This window comes from Diadema antillarum, unplaced genomic scaffold, assembly GCF_040938485.1.
Source record: "Diadema antillarum isolate AM-2024a unplaced genomic scaffold, OU_Dant_1.0 scf00000179, whole genome shotgun sequence".
NCBI classification, from domain to species: domain Eukaryota; kingdom Metazoa; phylum Echinodermata; class Echinoidea; order Diadematoida; family Diadematidae; genus Diadema; species Diadema antillarum.
The window spans coordinates 755,614-776,013 of NW_027271068.1; the positions used below are offsets into that span (position 1 = coordinate 755,614).

General features: G+C 41.3%; 1 protein-coding gene across 1 annotated transcript in view; it reads left to right on the forward strand.

Annotated features, from left to right (window-relative positions):
* The window catches only part of LOC139722996 (tyrosine-protein phosphatase non-receptor type 23-like), a 34,064-nt gene extending 15,287 nt beyond the window's left edge, over positions 1-18,777 (forward strand). The window contains exons 10-23 of the mRNA XM_071634272.1: positions 327-469; positions 1,012-1,103; positions 1,871-2,072; positions 3,364-3,524; positions 4,131-4,282; positions 4,721-4,908; positions 5,378-8,925; positions 10,284-10,380; positions 11,066-11,268; positions 11,489-11,679; positions 12,378-12,482; positions 13,889-14,027; positions 14,553-14,613; positions 15,610-18,777. Of these exons, the coding sequence (XP_071490373.1) occupies positions 327-469; positions 1,012-1,103; positions 1,871-2,072; positions 3,364-3,524; positions 4,131-4,282; positions 4,721-4,908; positions 5,378-8,925; positions 10,284-10,380; positions 11,066-11,268; positions 11,489-11,679; positions 12,378-12,482; positions 13,889-14,027; positions 14,553-14,613; positions 15,610-16,484 (6,157 nt within the window). The 3' untranslated portion in view covers positions 16,485-18,777. The remainder of the gene's footprint in view (positions 1-326; positions 470-1,011; positions 1,104-1,870; positions 2,073-3,363; positions 3,525-4,130; positions 4,283-4,720; positions 4,909-5,377; positions 8,926-10,283; positions 10,381-11,065; positions 11,269-11,488; positions 11,680-12,377; positions 12,483-13,888; positions 14,028-14,552; positions 14,614-15,609) is intronic.
* Positions 18,778-20,400: the final 1,623 nt, after the last annotated feature.

Genomic DNA, 20,400 nt, shown 5'->3' on the forward strand with positions numbered 1-20,400 from the left:
GCTGTATATTACCACTAAAAACAATTTCCTCCAAGAGAAAATGCTTGTTATAGAACCTGTCTATATTGGCCACCTGTCTTTAATGGCCACTTTTTTGTTTTTTTTTAATCTCCCTTGGGAGGGCATTATAGACAGGTTTGACTGTAGATAAAATAATATATGATTTTTACTAGGAATAAGGGGAAATCAGTATTCACTGTTGATATGTGTTTCCAATCAGTTTGTGCATGTTTGATGTCAAGTATTTGTAACTTAGCACAGGTTGTGTTTTTTGGGCCATAACCACAAACTTCCTTAAGAGAATGATTTTTTTTTCTTTCCCACAGTCAATTTCTGTCAGCCATCCAATTGGAACAACTCAAACTACCTGGCAACGATCCAGAGAGATTACCACAGGTTCTGCTGGAGGTGTGTGCTGCCCTCAGTGTCAAGACGGAGCCAATCAAAACGCTGGTCAATTCAATGCAAGGTGAATGTTATTTGATTATAAAGCCATGTGAGGAATACACACCAAAAGGGAGCCCCTCTTGTATGTGATTGTCATTACCTGCTAGTGCTTTATGTAAGTGATTCCCTCACCAAAACATGCAATTTTGAGCATTCTTTTTGGCATCATAGATGACTGAAAGCTCAAGGATTGCATAATCTTTTTTTAATTTTTGCAAATGTTGATATTTAGAAAGCCTGTCTCATGTTTATTTTGTTAGACATTGTATCCAAAGACTAATATATTCATTTCAAGTGTTTACATATAAAAAAAAAAGAAGACATAAAAAAAAAAAAATTGGTGTAGATTTCCTTTGAGGGTATTGCAGACTATAAATTTATAGATTTGGAGTAATACATTGTGGTAACGTAGGTATTTGCAAAATGTTATCTGCAGAATGTTATCCAAACTTTGATCTGGCTTTGACTCAAAATTATTAAATATTCCACTTTTATGGCACTACGTTGTTATGTTTGGTAAGAAAGCTATGACTACCACAAGGATTTCTTTTGTCGTCTTTCCAGAGCTGTCTGGGGTGGTGATGGATGTTGACTCCTCACTAAAAGAAATCGAAGGACTCCTCAAGGAAGAGGAGAAACAGGAAGCAGAATTCCAGGTACTGGTGGCCTTTTTAATGACCTAATGCTCTTCACTCATGCATTCATTCATTTCATTCATTTATTTTATTTTGTCACGGAACCGGGCTCAGCCGTAGGCTGTCTTTCAGCCAGTCCGTGAATCAAAAATACGGGATACACAATGAATTGTACCATACAAAAGTTACATAACTGAAAATGAGTAAAAAACAAATCAAATCAAAGCAAAACAAAACAAAACAAAACAAAACAAAACAAAACAAAACAAAACAGCATAACAAAAGTACAAAACAAAAGTACAAAACATATATGTACAAAATAATATCAGAAATTATAAAAAATTAAAGATAATTGTCATAGTAAGGTACACAAATGAAATCAGCTAATTGCAGACTGATCCCCCTCCCCCCCCCTTTGCCCACTTATTTATACTAATCTCTGGTGTTTAATAAACTCAAATATTTAACGTTATTAAATTATTCACCTGTCTCCTGAAGTCATTCCAACCAAGCCCTTTTATCTCATTCGTTAAACTATTCCAAAGTCTTACCCCACTAAACGACAAGCTTCTTTTGCTCTTGTGATTAAACGGATTATCTTATTTGTTAGAATGTTAGGGGAAGTCCACCCTTAATACGTGTTTGTTGAATGGAACCAGGATAGTGAAAATCTAACCAAATTCCGATTAAAGATAAGAAAGAAATTTTGAAGATGTGACCAATCAAACAGAGATTGACAACTCCAATTTAGCTTGGCCTTTGCTTTTCTGCATTTTTGTCATTAACAGAAGGAGTTTGGAACGAAGAGTGCGAAGTCGCTGGGCGAGATGAAAAAGGACCTTGCAAAGTGTCAGGAGTTGCATACGACGGCCAGCCAATCCAACACAGAGCTCCACAAAGCCATGCAGACCCACATGGAGAACATCAAGCTACTAGCGTCGCCTGTCGAAACCCTCCAGGCAGCCCTGCCGTCCTGTAAAGGTGCCAATAGTGAGTCCTCTGTCTCGTACTCTTCCCTGTCTGTTTGTCCGACCGTCCGTCTGTCTGTCCATCTGTCTGTCCGTCCGTCCATCTGTCTGTCTGTTTGTCTGTCTATCTGTCTGTCCGTCTGTCTGTCCATCTGTCTGTCCGTCTGTCTGTCCATCTGTCTGTCTGTCTGTCCATCTGTCTGTCCGTCTGTCTGTCCATCTGTCTGTCTGTCTGTCTGTCCATCTGTCTGTCCGTCTGTCCATCTGTCTGTCTGTCCATCTGTAAATCCCTCTCTCTCTATTTCTGTCATGGAAGTCCATTGTGGACGAGGTGGCGAGGTACAGCTGTATAAACCTAATATCCTGGATTGTACATACAGTTGTAGTCTAGATTCTGGATTTTTTTTAAAAATAATATTTTATTTGAGCTGCTTAACCAGTGATGGCACATTCATGAGAACCAAAGAAAAAAGGGTCCAGACTGATTGGTCTCAGCTGGTGACAGAGGTCAAAAGTTCCCAACTTTACATGTATTTTGGTTCCATGACATTTGCTCCTGCAACAATTGCTCCTATGAAATATCTGCATGCTATGGACAAGCCAAACATAATTTCTACCTACAGACATCTAATCCTAATCCTTACATCAAACTAAATCCATAACCCCATCACATCCCTAACCCTTATTCTAAGTCCTGGGAAAAAATTGCAATTGGAGAAATTGTTGCGAAGATGTCTTATCACTATAAATTCATGCTTACACTCACACAAAATTCTTAGGGAAAGTCATAAGCCGAGAGCGATCAGTCTAGATTTTTTTCCCCTCTGGTTCTTGGTACTGCTCCATCACTTGACTTTGATACATACAGGTTAAGCAGCACTTGAATAACGATATCATGAAAAGATTCCAGAATCTATCCTACAGTTATAGAAGCCTTTAACATCAAGTCAGGACCTTTTTTACTTGCTCCTTGTGTTATATGCATGACCTGCCTGCACTGCACGGAACACTCATTATACTTAAGTCCCCTCATTACAAAGCTACATTCAGAGTAAGGGATCCTGTCGGGTATCAATGTAGAAATGTTAACTCGTTGAAGATGAGTTCCGAGTATACTCGGGCAAGCGTCTATGGGAAATGCGTGTTGCAGCAAAATCAAACCGTCGTCAACAGGGTAAGATTTTATTGGCCTAAATGAGCCACCAGAGAAAAAAATGTTAGTGTCGAGTCCAGAGTATCACGATTACACCTTGTCAAAGCAGTAGTATCAGGAGAAAACCAAGAGCTCTGCCTCTCTTTCGTGCCGTGCCCAGGTGATGGTGATGAGGAGGTGGAGAGGAAGATGCAGAAACTCCTGGACAAGGTGGAGGAGATGAAGACACAGCGGCAGACCCTTGAGCAGCAGCTGAGGGACCAGATCAGGAACGACGATGTGACGGGTGGCATCGTGACGAGGACGAGGGGAAGCATGCAGGTCAGAGGTCAAATCAGATGTTGCATCACACAGCTGAATTCCATTATTTTTGCCTTTCTTATCCAATTCTGTGGTAATTGGGTAGCACTGTAGGTATTGTCTTAAAAAACTACAGTTTTGATCTGGGGAAAAAAGAACACCAGATACACTTAAGCAAAACTATTAGAAATTATGCATGTACATATTAATGGAAAAATAAATAGATAGATATATTCATAATTTGTGTGTGTAATATCTGTTCATGAACACGAAAAGAAAAGTGTAGGCTGTAAAACCAGAATTTATTTTCAGATGAAATGCAGTTTGCAATAGTTTCTACACAATACTCTATATTTTTCCAGTGTTGACAATTCATGAAAGTTTCATGCCACAATTTTTTTTTTTTTTTTACACGGTAAGGTGGTTGTGAACTGAAGGTTTATTAAACTGAAATAGCAAAAAAAAAAAAAAAAAAAGCAGTCTTCTGTGGACATGATTTCTTGGTTTGTTTGTTTAACTATCTTTTTGCAAAGTTACCTTCTCCAAAAGTGAGACTTCCTCATGCTACCTGGTAGATGCTGAATTCAGAATTTGTTGACTTCATCCTGGTTTTGACTCTCACGACAGGAGTTTTTCGCCCAGGAACTCAAGAAGCATGACTCCCTCGTGACGTACATCGAACAGAATCTCACGGCCCAGGACAACATTCTTAGAGCCCTGACGGAGACAAATGCGGCATATGCCGACAAACGCAAGATGGTTACTGATCTAAGCGCCAAGTAAGTCTGGATGCTTGGACTCTTCTGCATAAATCGTAGTTGATGTATTACTCTTACGTATGTGTGTTGGCAATGAATGAAGGTTGCATGAAATGACTCAAGAGTTTACTTGACATGTGACTTTAAAGAAAAGATAAACTACAGATTAGGTGAAATGGAAAAGTCTACTTTCATTATGAAACTATATTTTGCTTCTAAACTTTCGGTTGCATGTGTGACAACTTAAAAATGCTAATGACATCCTCATTTTATATGCATAATTTTTCTACATTTAATCAATTGATGTAGTCTCCATCAAGCTCGATCTTAGCTGAAAAGTTATGGTGTTTAAATCCTAGAGGAATGACCAAGAAAAGAGAAAAGAGCTGCATCTTCTTTCCACTCTGTGTCCATGGGTCAGTAATGGGTGCTCTTTGTGTCAAACTTGCTTGATTGCAGACGAGATGAGAAGATCGGAGAGCTGATCAGCTCCTACACAGTCTACGACGACCTGATAGAGAAGTCGAACAAAGGGATCGGATTCTACAAGAAGCTGGAGGGTACAGTAAGCAAACTGCTGGCCAAGGTCAAAGGTCTGACAAAGGCCAACCAAGAAGAAAGGCAGGAGAAATACAGGAAGCGATACCGTGAGTAGACCACTGGCCATACTTCAGCAGGTTTTTCTTTGATATGAGTGTGTGTTTGTGTGAGTGTTATGGCTGCTCAGACACAAGTGAAGTGGAAATATGTACTGGTGATTATGTTTTGTGTAAATTATCTTGGGCTCTTTTTAATATGCAATTTGTCTCATCGTTTTGAGCAGTCTTTTGATAAAAATAGCACCCTGTGTACCAGAAGCTATTTGTGAGATTTGTTCCTCGTTAACCCGTTGAGGACGAGTCCCGAGTATACTCGGGCAGGTGTCTATGGGAAATGCGTGTTGTAGCAAAATCAAACCGTCCTCAACGGGTTAAAGTTTGCTTGGATTGGAGATACTGCAGTTTTGTTTCTGCTTTTTTATTCAGAGGAATTGTTATGTCTAAGTTTGTGTCCTTTGAGATTATCTCTGCTTGGGAAATGATTCAAACAAGATATCCAATCATCCTTCACTTACAGCTCCACAGAGACCAGCAGCACCCAAACCAGCAACTTCCTTGGAAGGGTATCCTGCAGGATTTCCTGCTGCAGGAGCAGGTCTGGCTGGAATACCAGGTGTTGCAAGCCAGGTTGGGCCTATGGCTGCTGTTGGACCAACGGGATACACGGGGCCATCAGCTCCCGACCCCTCAGCACCTAAAGGACCAAAGCTCTCAGACTACTGGAAGCCGAAGACAGGACGGACAGGTGGTAGCGCAACCCGTTCACAGCCTCCACCATCCCAGCCCAATGTATACCCCGGAGTTTCTCTACCAAACTCAACAGCAGTGTCTATGCCTGGGCAGCCTCATGGTGCTTACTCCCAGGGTGGCATTCCTGTGGCAGGCGCACACCTTCCCCCTGGCTCTGCGGCTAATGCTCCCACTCCATTAACTGATGCAACAAGAGGAGCTGTAATCCCTCCGGGAGTTTCGAGTACTCCGCAAATCAGTATGGCTCAGCCAGGAATTGCAGGTGCCCCGCAGCAGTACATGATGCCAAACAATCTCGGAGGTCGTCCAGTGGCTGTAGTTCCGGCATCAGGTGCTGGACAGAAAGGCCCTGTCTCCTCTTCTCAGCACCCTGTGCCATCCGGCTCCCAGCTCCCCAATCAGATTCCCCACATGCCACCTCAGAATGTATCTCAAAGCCCACAGCAGTCTCCCAGTCATCACGGCATGGTCCCACAACACCCTGCTGCTGCCATGACTAGGCAGGACAGCTTCTCCAGCAACTCGAGTCAAAGTCCAGTGCATGTGCCACAGCTGGTGCCTTCGGGAGGCTACGTGCAGCCAGTGGCAGGGATGACACCACCGATGCAAGCACCTGTCTTGGGTCATCCAGGGACACCTCCCACACACGGCACGGGTGCTAGATATCCACCAGTTGTACCAAACCAGGCTTACAAACAGCAACCACAGTTTAGTCAGAACCAAGCCGTGCCACCTCCATCTAGTAATACACTGCAATCTCAGCAAGGCCCCCACGCAACTCCTAGTTCAGTTGCACCCCAGGCACCGGTGGGACAAACCATGACAGGACCGCAGGTGCAGTCATCGGTACCAAATCAGTCTCAGTTGGCGCACGGTGTTCCTCCAGCATCATTGCCAAACCAGCAGCTGCAGCAGCCACCTCCCATGTATGGGTCCAAGGAGCATGTTGCTGCCAAAGCTGCCAGTATTGGCCTGTCCTCTCAGTCACCACACCCTGGAAATACTGCACAGAATATTCCTCCTTCTGCATACTCTTCTGCCCATTTGCCAAGTTCCACTAATACAACTGCCAGCAACATGCCAGGATATGTTCCACAGAATCAAGTTCCTGCTGGACAGCATAGTTCTGATCCTAGAAATGTTCCTAGGCAAATCAATGCAGCTCCATCAAATAGTGGCCAAGGTGCCCCTGGACAGATAACAGGAACAGGTTCATACCCCGGTGGTGGTGCACAGGTAGGAAACATCCATATGCCATCTCAGTTAGGAAATCCACAACATCAAGTGCATGCCCAACAGGGGCAATGGCACCAGCAGCAATATATTGGGCAGCAACAGTCGCAGCAACCACGGACACCTGCTCCAGCAACTGGTCAGCCCACTCCAAATGTTCCTCATCTTCAACAACAGGGCCATCAAGGACTGCAACCACAACCTGGTACTTCTCAAGCACCACAGCAGCAAATCATGCCGCATCAACCACAACAACAGCACCCAGGATACCCCACTGCAACTTCTCAGAAGCCATTGGCGCAACAAACCTTCCCACCTCAAAACTATCCTCAAGTTCAGGGTTCACACGGCCAGCAAGTGCCAGTATCTCAGCCACATTTGAGTGGAACCCCTCAGCAACAACATCATGTGCAGCCAGCACAGCAGCATTCAGGCTTCTCTCATTCACCTCAGCAGTTACATCAGCAACATCAGCAACATCCTCAACAACCACAGCAACATCAACACCAGCTGCAGAACCAACAACAGCCACAGCAGCAGCAGCAGCAGCAGCAGCAACCGCAACCTCTACAGCAGCAGCCAGGTTATCAGGTCCCAAAGTCCCTACCCACTCATACTCCACACGCTATGTCGCAACAACAACCACAACACCAACAAGTGTACCAGCAACATCAGCAGCAGCATCAACTGCAGAATAATTATCCTCAGCAAGGCTATAAGCAGGTTCCTCAACAGCATGTAAATCAACAAGCTCCACGAATGCCATATTCCCATGGCCAACCACCAACATCCATTGGACAACAAATCACTTCTACTAGCAAACAAGACATGCAGACCAGGCAATCACAGGGACATACCCCAATGAACAGTGGTTCACCTCATGTTGCTGGTCAAACAAATCATCAAAACATTGTCAGACCTGTAGTGAGCCAGCCTTATCAATCAAGCCAACAGCAGCCAGCGCAGATGCAACATCAAAATCAACTACACCATCAACAGTCGCAGCACCAGCAATATCCGCAACAGCAAGTGCAGCAACCTCAACAACGATATCCCCAGCCACAAGTACAACAACAGCAACAACAATATCCACAGCAACAGACGCAGTCACCACAACAAACCTATCAGCAGCAGCAACAGCCTAAGTCCATGCAGCCTGGTGTACCACAAGGGCAACAGCAGGGATTTTCTCCTCAACACGTGCCCCGACCACAACAGCCATATCACCAGCAACAGATGCCAAACAATCAGTTTGTCCAGCATCCACGGATGCCACCACCAAACCAGGCTTATGTTGCCCAGCGTAACACAAATTCCACGTTCCCGTCAAGTCCTCAGCAGCCTTTGCAGCAGCGTCCCATGCAGCCAGTCAACCCTGTGCAGCAGATCAGCCAGCAACAGAACTTTGAACAGCAGAGGTTGACTCAACCAGTATTGCAGCCCATGAAGCCTGGCAACAAACCAGCAACTGACCTTCTGTCTACAAGTCCAGATAGACAAAATCAGCCTCTAAAAGATGTTCTTGCACCTCAGACTGCCCCTTCCTCTTCAGAAGGAGTTCCGTCACTAGCTGATCCCACTTCAAATGTCTCTGTTCTTGCCAGTATTGAGATGCAACCCAGCAACATTCCGCAGACTCAGCCTCAAGGAGTGGCCATCCAGGCACCGCTATCCAGTACCAACACGGTGCTGACAACAGCTGCAACAACAGCGACTGCAACAACTTCGACATCGTCCACCACAGAGCTGTTGGCATCTTTGAAATTACAGCCCGCCCTGTCAACCCCACCGGCTGCAGCATCGCCAACACCCGTGTCTAGTGGGCAGCAACTGCCTCCATCCAGTGGTGCGTTGCTCTCTGGGAACAACCTGGCAATGCCACAGGCAATGCCGCAGGCACCGGAAGCAAAGTTGGCAGCAGGGCCAACTGCGGGAGATGGGAGACCGGCAGAGAATGATCCATACGCCAACAAAGACTGCCTGGATAAGTTTGTGGAGGAGGTTGAAAGATTAGACAAGTACGTGGAAGGCTTAAACAGGAAGATGCTGAGTGGGCCGACAGTTATTGACAGACTATGGAAGGTAGGAGCAAATTACACATTTCTAATTTTACTATCTGTCTGCCCAAAATGATTAAAGTGATCATCATTCACAGCTTGAGTGTTAACCATTATAAGCAATTATCCAATCATAGCATAATCAATTCTTGCTATAACTTTCCTTAGAATAATGCTTACATCTGTTTGATATTTGATCCTATGCTTTTAGTCACTCTGAAGGTAACAGGGGCCCCCATTGAATACAACCTCTGTTTTAGGCAATAGGTTCCCCTGTACAACAATAAAAATAAATGAATAGGAAAATGCCAAGGTTAACGGCATGGTTCTAAGTGCTGTTTGGATATAAACTTCTTATGCTTCAATATCATGAGATTTTAAAATGAAGTACATGATTTATGATTCTCATTTAATCCACGGGCAGTAGTGCTAGAATGAACGATGCGTGAAAGATCAATTACATGTATCACTCAAGTATTAGTTGCAAGCGTCATTTTCAGAGCTTTGATATGTTTGAGTGTATTTTTTTTTTTTTGGTGGTCATCAACATGCCCAGCAAAGTTCATTATTTCTATTAGATTGAGCCACATAGCAGACTTTTTAAATAATGTACCGTATGTCCCCTCCCCCCCCCCCAAAAAAAAAAAAAAAAAAAAAAAAAATTCAACGGGACCTCTGCACTGATAACTTTAAAAATAGTGAATCAGTGCAATACAATTTCAGGGTGTGAAAATATAATTTATTTCCCTTATTTTATAGAAAACCCCATTCAATTTGCTTCAGTGGTCAAAAAGAAATGAGGATTTTTGAAGAGCATTTCAGGAACCCTTCCCTCCATGTTCTGTTCATTGTGTTCACACATTAATATGCAGTTTCAAGAGCATCCAAGTGTTAAACTTGGAAGAATCAGACCCATGACCTGCTTTACAACAATCCTACGTTTCTCTGTGACCACTCAACAAAATTGAATGGGGTTTTCTTTAAAATATAGCTAAGATGTTGTATTTAAAGAACCTGAAAGAGCATGCAGACAGTTTAATCATATCGGAAAGTAAATCTGATTGTATTTTTTTTTTTTGACATACTGTATTTAAAACTCACGTAGCAACCTTTTGTATGTCAAATCATTATCTTTCACAAAGTTTTATTGATTTCAGTGATATCCTTACAGTGTTCTGAGTCATTCTTTGACTTATGAATGCTGTGAATAGATAGAAAGTGTCATATATTATCTTAGAGGGTAGTATGATTTTGCAGGAGGGGAGGTCAGGTCGTTTTAGGGTGTATAAAAACAACAGTATAATCTAATCTGTGTGTGCATATCATTTCACTTTTTAAAACTTTTTGAATAATATTATGATTGTCCCATGTACATCCACTTAGGAACTTACTGATTACCAAGACCGTGAGACGCGACAGTTCTCTATTGCCATCGCGAGGTGCTACTCGGTGAAAAATACGCATCCTGATATCATGCCGTGTAAGTCAAACGCAGAGGCCTTATTTTGCAGAATATGTTTGAAGTCATATATACACATACATGTAGCTGCAGTGAGTCCAATTCTAGAAGATACCCATGTGAGATTTGTCAGAGAGGACAGCTTGTTACAATATGCTCCACAAATTATTTTATTGTGATTGAACAGAAGTTTGCATTCATAGACTAATTGTAGTGATTTGTCTATAGCAAGGAGCAACTTCAGTGTTTCATGGTGTATGATGTTGTCACTGAATGCTTACCCACCCCTTCTCTCTGATCCTCACACTCACTCCTTGCCCCACTTAGCATGCAGAGACTCCAACCCCAAGCACCTTCTGATCTGGAGATTCTCCCGCCCGAAACCCCTAGCAAACGGGAGACTCTAAGTTGATGTGTGCGAAGGGCGAAGTTCCTAGGGTTCTAGATGTTTTCTGGTGCTATCTAAGGCTTATTTCTTCAACATACGATAACAATAAGTAAGAAATCCTTCCCACCGGGAGTCACAGATCCAGGGCGGGAGAAATCAAATCTCAAACGGAGAACGGGAGATTTTGCAAAAATGGGCTTTCGGCGGGAGATCTCCCGTCGAGAACGGGAGAGTTGGAGTCTCTGAGCATGCCAAGTGAATTTTTTCTCTCCGTCCATAACATGTCAGCGGTGATTTCCTCCCTTTTTTTCTTGGCAGATGACCACAACAGGGTGTGCCTGCGAGGAGCGCGGGATGACTACATCAACGGTAGCTTCGTGCAGGACCTGGTCCCATCGGGCCCCTGCTTCATCGCCACCCAGGCCCCGCTCCAGCGATCCGTGGCCGACTTCTGGCTGATGGTGTATGAGCAGCAGGCTTCCATCGTTGTCATGTTGCTCTCCAAGCCAGCTACGGGAACAGTGAGTTTTGGATATTCCAGATTTTGTTTTACGAATTGTAAGATCAAACTGGAAATGACCAGTACTAGCAAAGTCAAATTTAAACCTTGAAGTGTATTTTATCAGAATAGGTAGTCTGAAAAGCCTGTTACTACATCCTCAGGGGACATTTTTCCATACATTTGAACACATTTACTATATAAATCTGCCTTTTCACAATGCCTCATTTGTCCGAATCCAGGGTTCCTTCAATTTCGTCACCTACTGGCCAGAGGACCGAGGGGCGCCCCTGAAGTTTGGCGACATTTCTCTTAGCCTGCAGTCCAAGCGGACCACAGATTACCACGTGGAGCGCATCATCCATCTCACACATCTACCAACGAGGCAAATGAGGACTATTACTCACCTCCAATTCACGGCATGGCCAGAGTTGTAAGTTCATCAACAAGAAGGAAGACACTAGTTGGGGTCCATTTAGGTAGAACAACCATATGCATTTATTTTGCCGAGGCTCGATCCGACCAAGAGGCGAAATGTGCAAGTACGGAGCCCGTACGCTGATTGGTATGACTATGTTAACTACACACTCGCCACAGATGGCGCTATGAATCATCACATAATGTACCATCAACAATTAACACTAATCAAACAATACTGACACATCATGTTTCATACCTCATTGTCATAGATGTCTACTTTTTCACTCCTACAGAACGGTTGAGAAGAAGTTTCATTTCTGTTCAGTTCAGTGACATTTATTTCCAGGAAACAAGATAAGTAATTACAAATAACATTTCAATCAATTTGATCATGCTGGGGGCACATCTCAAGAAGTTAAGTATCGTGTGGCGAGTGGGCCCTGGGCATAAATGAATTTGAAATCAGTGATATATGAAATTATGCTACTGCAAAAGTGGTAATTTTCCTATGAGTGATTTTTCATGCTCGGCTGGGTAAGATGAATTTTGTGTGTTTTTAATTCTGCGGAATCAAGACTTTTATTAGTGGAATATATGACGTGCAAAAATATTTATGTGTTTTTAAGTTTGCCCTGGTTTTGCGATATGCGTGAAACTTTCCACACAGTGAAAATGTCCACTTTTACTTTTTCTCCCTGTCCTCATTCACAGTGGTGTTCCAGCGACCCCAGGAGTTCTCCTTCAATTCATCAGTGAAGTGCAGAACTATCACACCCAGCAACGGAAGCACCAGATCCCGCTGGTGGTACACTGTAGGTAGGTGATTCTTGCTATGAAGCCAGTTTTCACAGCTTTGGCTGATCTTGATCTGTTACTGTAAAAGTGGATATTTTCGCGCTTGGCCGAGTGAGAAGAGTTTCGCATGTTTTTAATTCCGCGGAATCAAGACATCAACCACTGGAACATGTGGCATGCAATAATATTCGCGTGCTTTTATTTTTGCGCTAGTTTCTGGTTGCGCGAAATGCGCGAAAATTTCAACACTGCGAAAATTTCTACTTTTACAGTACTTGAAATTTAAGGCCTTGGCTTCTTTGCTCCACTTGCCTGTTCTGCTTTCTTAACCTGTTCCTTCCGCAATTCTCTAAATACCTTCAATGTCCCCAAACGAGATTCTTTTTACCTGTCAACAGAGAACAGACAGGTTGGTAATCCACCTGTGCGAAAGCAGTCCAGCGGTGCATGCATCCCCTCCCCATGGTCAACTACATGTGCCCTTGAACAATAGAAATATCGATCGGGTGCGATGTATGAATAGAGCGTGCGCTGATGGGCTCACTGACTCTTTTGTTCTACACAAATCAGGCACCAGAATGCAATGACTGGAGTCCGCGAACACAGATATCTACTGTGATCAGCTTTGATCGCTAATGTACATGTTCATACGAGTTTTGTAGCAGAGTAAGGGCAAACTAAATCAGAACAAAGGTAAAAATACTGTGATATACGAATTCTTCCAACAGAAAGAGAACAAGTGCTGATAGAATAAACTCTAACCTTTTTAGCAAACCAATTTTTGGGGACTTTACAACACAAAGAAGCATGAATTTAGACCATGAAAGCAGGCACTCTTGTCTTCATGGTTCCTGTATATCAGTTGCTCCCACAGGAACCTGGTATACCAGGTTCTCATAAAGGAATGGGTTAAGAGAACAATGAAGACAGAAGCAGTTGGGGGAAAAAAATCCTTTATTCTACAGGGTAGCAGAAATTAAACTTTGATGGGTGGCAAGCAACTGATACTGTATATGCCATATATTTTGTAGGTTTTTATTTTTCGCAAAGTTTGCAAGTCAGCTGCTGTTTTGAGAATTTAAGAAGATGCAAAAATGTCAACTCTAATCCTGACACGAATGTGACACACACACATACAGTTGTGCATGTACTGGTACGCAGTACACATTCAATGAACAGGATGCGTGATAACATTGTATCCCATGATCGTGAAATTAACGCAAAATTGTCAGAAAATATTGATTTTTGACCAAAAAAAAAAAAAGAATTAGACTCGCCAAGTATATGGCCTATGCAGTATATAGCTATTGTAATGGAAACCTGATATACTTGTAGAACTGTCAATCTGAATGTTGAATATGAACTTGACTCTGCATATGCCCATGTTCTCTGTCATAATATATCATACTTTGTTTTTACTTATGCAGTGCTGGGATTGATAGGACAGGAGTGTTCTGTCTGGTGTACACAGCCGTGCAGGAAATCAGCCAGGGTCATGGCATAGCAGACATTCCGCAGATTGTCAAGAAAATGCGTCTGCAGAGGAAGTGGATGGTAACAGAAAAGGTGAGAAGAGGAAGAAGTTCAAAGTGTCTAGATTAGACATGTTTGTTATTTCTTGGATTAAACCAGTGTCATGTTATTTCCTCAACCAGTTTCCCGAGCAGCAAAAAAAGCTTTGGTTTGATGGATAAAGTTACAAGAGTAATGGGAGTGGATTTTGTTTGTCTAACTGCCTAAAAGCCTGTTCTAAGTGACATCGTAAGACATTCAGGAAAAAAGAAAAGAAACATGTACTCTGTCATACAAACAACAGAAAATCAGGTGGGAACTTCTTGTGATTTTAATGAAAGTATTTGTGTCCTGTTTTGGTAGAAAGTGTCAGAAAGCTTGTGTTTTTGTTTTTGGTAATGATTCCTTTTGTATTGCTTGTAATTCCAAATTGATTATGATTACCATTCTGTAAAAGATAATTTGACAATAATTGAACACATATAGAAATTGAGAAAGATGCTCCTAAAGGTATTTTTTGACTTAATTGAATTCAGTGTTAGGTTTTACATGCCTTAAATGTTTCTTTGCCTTTTCCAGGAACAACTCAAATTCAGCTATGATGCGATCTTGTGCTATGCTCAGCATGCTCTAGCAAAGCGTAAGTGGATTTTCAACTTTTATCTACTTATGTGCCCAAGCTATAAGATTAATTTACAAAGATCTCTCTTGCAGTGTATACCATGTAGATAGATTTTGCATCATTTAATGTTTAGTGTCTATTTAGTGGGATTTGGTTTTCTGCCAGTGCTCGTTGGGACATAAAGTAATGCACGATTACTGTAACAATGCTAATTTTCATGCCTCCACCATGAAGTGTCGCCGGAGGTATTATCAAATTTCATTTGAGATATTTCGCTGTCCTGGTGTTTTGTTAAAAGTTGCAAATTTTTCCTCCTATTTCAATCTGTATGTGTCAGAGCTGACCTTTTATGTATGTATTCAATGTGTAAAAGCAAAGAATAGGTTGTAATTCAAGTGTCCCTGCAAAGGAGAGTTCAAATTAGACTTATCAAATGATTTGCTGCAGCTCAGAAAGGTAAAGTAGAGAAAAGCATTGTGAAAAACTTGACTTGCAGTCAGTATGCCAGCACAGTATGTCACTTGTTGAAATGCAAGCCTCATACGGATGTGGGAGTAGACCCTGCCAGCTTTTTAAAGGTATTGTTTACCATAATTGGGAGCAGTGATTTAAAAATGTTTGAGTTATCTCATTTGATGCACATGTGTAGGTCAGTTGTATCACAAACCATCCTACCTTAAAAAAAAAATGCAACAAAGCCTGAAATTTAAGGAAAGATCATTATTTTTCCTCAATAAACCATATTACTGTAGATGGTTTATTCTAGAAACAATGTAATTATAACTATTGTTCACATTTTGTCTATTTAACAATACTCAACATTGATTATACTGATTAAAATTTTTACATTGGTTGTTTCTATCCATTACTCACATTTAGAACTGTTTTGAAGCACTAAAGCTGGGTTTTTGTTTCATCTGCAAGTGGTAAATAATGCCTTTAAGAATGGTATGAAGTCTGTACTCTCACTTGAATGTATCCACCAAGTGTTTTTTATGATTCTGTTGGTTTCAGGTGGAATGTCCCAAAAGGCTGTAGCTCCAACCTCCCCTCTGGATGCCAAGATGAATCCATCCCGCCTGAATTCCTTTGATGTCATCATGGGATCTGACTGTGTAGACACACTGATTTCCCGCATCTCCAAGTTCAGCGTTAAGCCTAACCAGCCATCAGCCACACCCGAATCCCAAGTGGAGGCACCCAAGACTGCACCCACCACCACCATGGATGGAGCACCGGCGAGTGAGGTGCCGCCTGCGACTGCAACCTTAAGTGCATCTATGCCTGCACCATCAGTGGCACCAATGATTGATGCATCTGGGGATGGGACAGGGGTTGATGGAGGGGATATCCTCGAAGGAGGGCTGGTTTTCGAGGGCATCCCGGAGCAGGCAGTGGTGGGGAATGACCAGGATGTCCAAAGTCATGTGCCCCAGGACACGCCTAGTGATGCTGCTAATGGGACACCCTCGGGGCCCAGCTCTTTCTCCTCCTCCCCGGCCCACCCCAGCCAGAAGCCCAAATCCCTGGACCAACTGCAGGCGAACAACCTGGAGGTGTTCTCGCAGACGCTGCAGAACTTTGTCGCGCCGGACGTTGTGGAGTCCAGTACGAAGCAGGATGCCGGTGACACCGCATCCGATGGGGTGGGGTCACTGGACGGGTCAAACTCTTCTCTCCCCTCCATCCTGGCTGACCTCACGCCCCAGAACTTCTCCATCAAGGAGAAGGGGCAGTCAAAGCAGAGGGTATCGAAGGCAGACTTCCTGGCTGGTACCAGTGGCCTGAAGGACAGTGTGGACAAAGCTGACCCCAGCGATCCTTTCAGCGGAATCGACCCTTTGTGGTCCCTTAAGTCAAAGGGCTCAGAGCAGCCTAAGCAGTCCTGATCCCAAGCAGTTTTTTTTGTCATTGTTGTGAAAATGCCTTTAATTTTTGACCAGAGTACATGTACATTGAGGACAGCGTTGCTCATTATATCCATCATGCATTATGGTAATCACAAGGACATTTCTTTTTTTTTTTTTTTAGTGTAGTGTAGAATGTTGTAGGAGTGCAAATTGATTGATTGATGCTGTACATATAACTACATTAGTTGGCTTTACGTTTCCAGTGCTTGTGTTAATGCTATGAGGGAGGCAAACTGCTCACTATGAAGTACAGGAATGAAAAACTGGAAATTAGCATGAGTGCTCATCAAACACTAGTTCGTGAAGGGGATTAGGTAAAAGACATTTACCTGTCTCATTTATAGAAGAGAAATAAAAGGAGTGAAAATGTTTATTGTAATTAAATAAGGGGGATATACACCAGATATATTGGTTGAAATTGCAATAGATTTATATTATTTCTTTTGGAAGAGAGGATATTATTTTGCACTGTACAGATGCAGAAATTTAAAAAGGAAGAAAAAATATTCCAACGAAATATAAACAGATGTTACTGACAAATAAAGTGGGATATTAATGTATTACACATATGTCAAAATGTAGATGCACCTGAAGATGTACATTGTACCGTGCATACTAGTTATGGTCACTGATCGTTTGTGTGTTTATTATTGTGCAGATGACATGCATGCTACAGATTCATTCTTTATCCCCCCTTTCTCCTGTGGATCTTTATTCTTACTTACGTTATCTTTCTCGTGAAGCTCAGTGCCACAGCACAGAAATTGTCAAATAGCATTTAAAAAGTCTGCACTCTGTGCGTAATAGTATAGGCATAGCATGCATTAAGATCTTCTTCTTGTGATTTGCATGTTATGGAAAGCAACTCTAAGAATTCATCAAGTCTATGCTTTCAAAAAGCTATCTATTTCTTTTCACATGAATGTCTAAATTTGTTTACATTAGGAATGCTAAGTCATTCAGCATATTCATGTTTTCTCATTTTAGCTCATCACTTGAGATGCCCTAGAACGTGAGACAGAATTTATTTGTGGTTGTAGAGAATGATTATGTCTCTTCTTTCACAGCTCTGCTTACAATCCTTTTTAATGATAGCATTGAAATATGTTCTTCAATTGATCTGTTGGCATCTTACAGATAACACAAAAAGATAAATGATGATTTTTTTTTTCTTTCTATTTGGGAAGAGGAATGGTTGTCAATATTGATGCATCCTTACAATCTTATTTCATTTTGAATGTACCATGATAAAGAACATAAATTGTAAGACATGAGATTGTCTATACATTGCCATCACACTTAAATATTACAGGCATGCTGTAGATTTAAATCTGAATTCCAATTTTATTTTTCTTCTAAAGTGTGTACACATTTTGCTATTTCCATGTGTTAAAATCGCCTGAAAATTTCGATTTCCAATTTTTTCAAACACTCTCAATATCATCCCTGAATTATGGTACTAAACTTTCTGATGCTGCCTTTTCATACATAGGATCACTTTGCAGCACTCGAAGGTAAATTGCCACCTGCTTAACGGTAGTCCATTTAAAGAGCAATGTTCAATAAGCATTTTGAAAAAGACATGGGACTTGAAATGTATGTACATGTATATCTCTTGTTGAAAGAATTAAAATTGCTGGTCCTGCTGTATTTTGCAATACTGTAAAAACAGGAATGTTCACGTGCATTTTATTTTTGTGAATTTTGCAAGAGCCAATAGATTCACGAAATGAAAGTGCATGCGAGAGTTCTTGCTTACACTATAATGCATTGAATGCCAATTCACACAAATTTCTGCTGGGAAAAAGACTATTGGCTCCAATTCGCAAAAATTTAATGCAGCAAAAATATCCCATTTTAAAGCAATCAAAGTCAAGCTATTTGCTGTGTGTCAAGTATATGAGTAGTTGTGATAGAATCTTTTATGCCACTTCTAGTGTAATTAGCTGTGCTTGCATATTATACTGTACATTACTGCCAAGAACCATCTGTTTATATTGTTTCCATTCCTGTTTATGTAAATATTCTATGTCATATTATCTAATATATTTTATATGGAGCTGTATTGGTGTAGAACAGCCACATTTCAGTTACGTAGTTTTGTAGTACTGAGCTCGAAGAAAATGTGCAATTAAGTTCATGAGGGTCAGCTTACACATAAAAGTTTGTGTCAAAATACGCTTTTGTGCCCCGATTGTATGCCAGAATAACACAACATGTGAAAAAATGTGTATCTTCGCAATTGTAATCCCAGATATGAGTGCTTATTGAAATACATTGCATTTAGTATGCACGATAAACTCTTATTTTTGTGTATGTGTGAATTCATGTTCGTTGTAAGCTACAAAAAAGTTACTAGTCTTGTAGTTCCAATATTCTCTCTGTATAGTGGGAACAAGTTGCAAATTTTATTACACACCAGTGTTCAAATATGCTGCTTCACTTGTGCAAGTGTGTAGGTGTTGTTTATGTAAACTTACAAACATGCACGAAATTTGCAAACTTGGCAAGCTGTCCACTGAGTAGTGCATGCAAATGTAGCACATAGAGTTAAACTGGAACAAAAATAAAAGTAAAAGGAATGGGTCCTGCAAAATTACCTAGTTATAGCAGGTATCTCGCCATATCAGACCTTGTTACAGTTTTATGAGGTTCCACTTAAGTTCAGGTGGCACAGTTCTATATACAGTGCAATCCCGTTACAACAAACACGGTTATAACGAAATTTCGTTATAACGTAGTAAAACTTCTGGTCCCAAAATTATCACCATTAAAGTCTATGGTACAAAATTTGCTTATAACGAACACGGTTATAGAGAAATTTTCGTTATAACAAAGTCTTTTCCGGGCACCGCTGACAAAGAAAAACAAAAGAAATGTGCTCCGTTATAACGAAATGCGGATCACTTTCGAAAATACGTAGCGGAACAAGGCATTTACATCGTCTCTGCATGGGCGAACGTGTCACATCACTGTGTGTTTGCTTGGTGTGTCACGCAGGGGAACTTGCGTTATTGTAATACAATAATCTGAAATTGATTAACTATTTGTTTTAATGTTCACATATCTTTCCAGTGATGACGGAGTATTCAAGAAACATTTCGTTATAACGAAAGAAAACTGCCGGTCCCGAGCATTTCGTTATAACGGGAGTGCACTGTAATTACTTTAAAAAAAGATAATGTTTGGAGAATAACTGCTGAAACATTTCAAATAGTGAATAGTGTGTAAAAGGCCAGATTTCATAAGCCAGAATGTTTGTTTTCATCCATTTCATCATGCAGCTCAGTCACCAAAGTCCAACATTTTTTATTAATACTCACTGGGACAAAATACAAATACAAGCGTATATTTTTCTCTAATTTTATTAAAAAGTATCCCAATAAATGGCTTACAATGACACATACATGTCAAAGAGACTTAAAAATCAACACTAGGACAAGAGAAACAAAGAAAAGCAACACAGGGCCTGTATATGTGCATACTTACACTTCAGAGCCGAATATATCTGCCTGATGATGTAACAGCCATAATGCATAATAGATGGCACAAACCCCCTATCCACTTGATATGCCAAAAATAAAATTGACACCTTGATTCAAAATTTGCGCAAATATAGTATGTATAAGGAAAAAATGAATGAAACGTGAATATTTAATCTCATAATTAAAATCAAGAGAGGGTGGATGGAATAAAAAAATAATATAAAACAAATAAGTTTTACTCCAGAAATTTATTGTTACACTGTGTACTTAAATGCTTGACAAGCAAGCAATTGCTCCTAAAAGAGTGATCAGAACAGGGTTCGCTTTATCTTTGTACACCTCACCTGGACACATTTGTAGGACAAACTTGTAACAATGCACAATGCAACAAGAGGTCTGCTTCCTATACA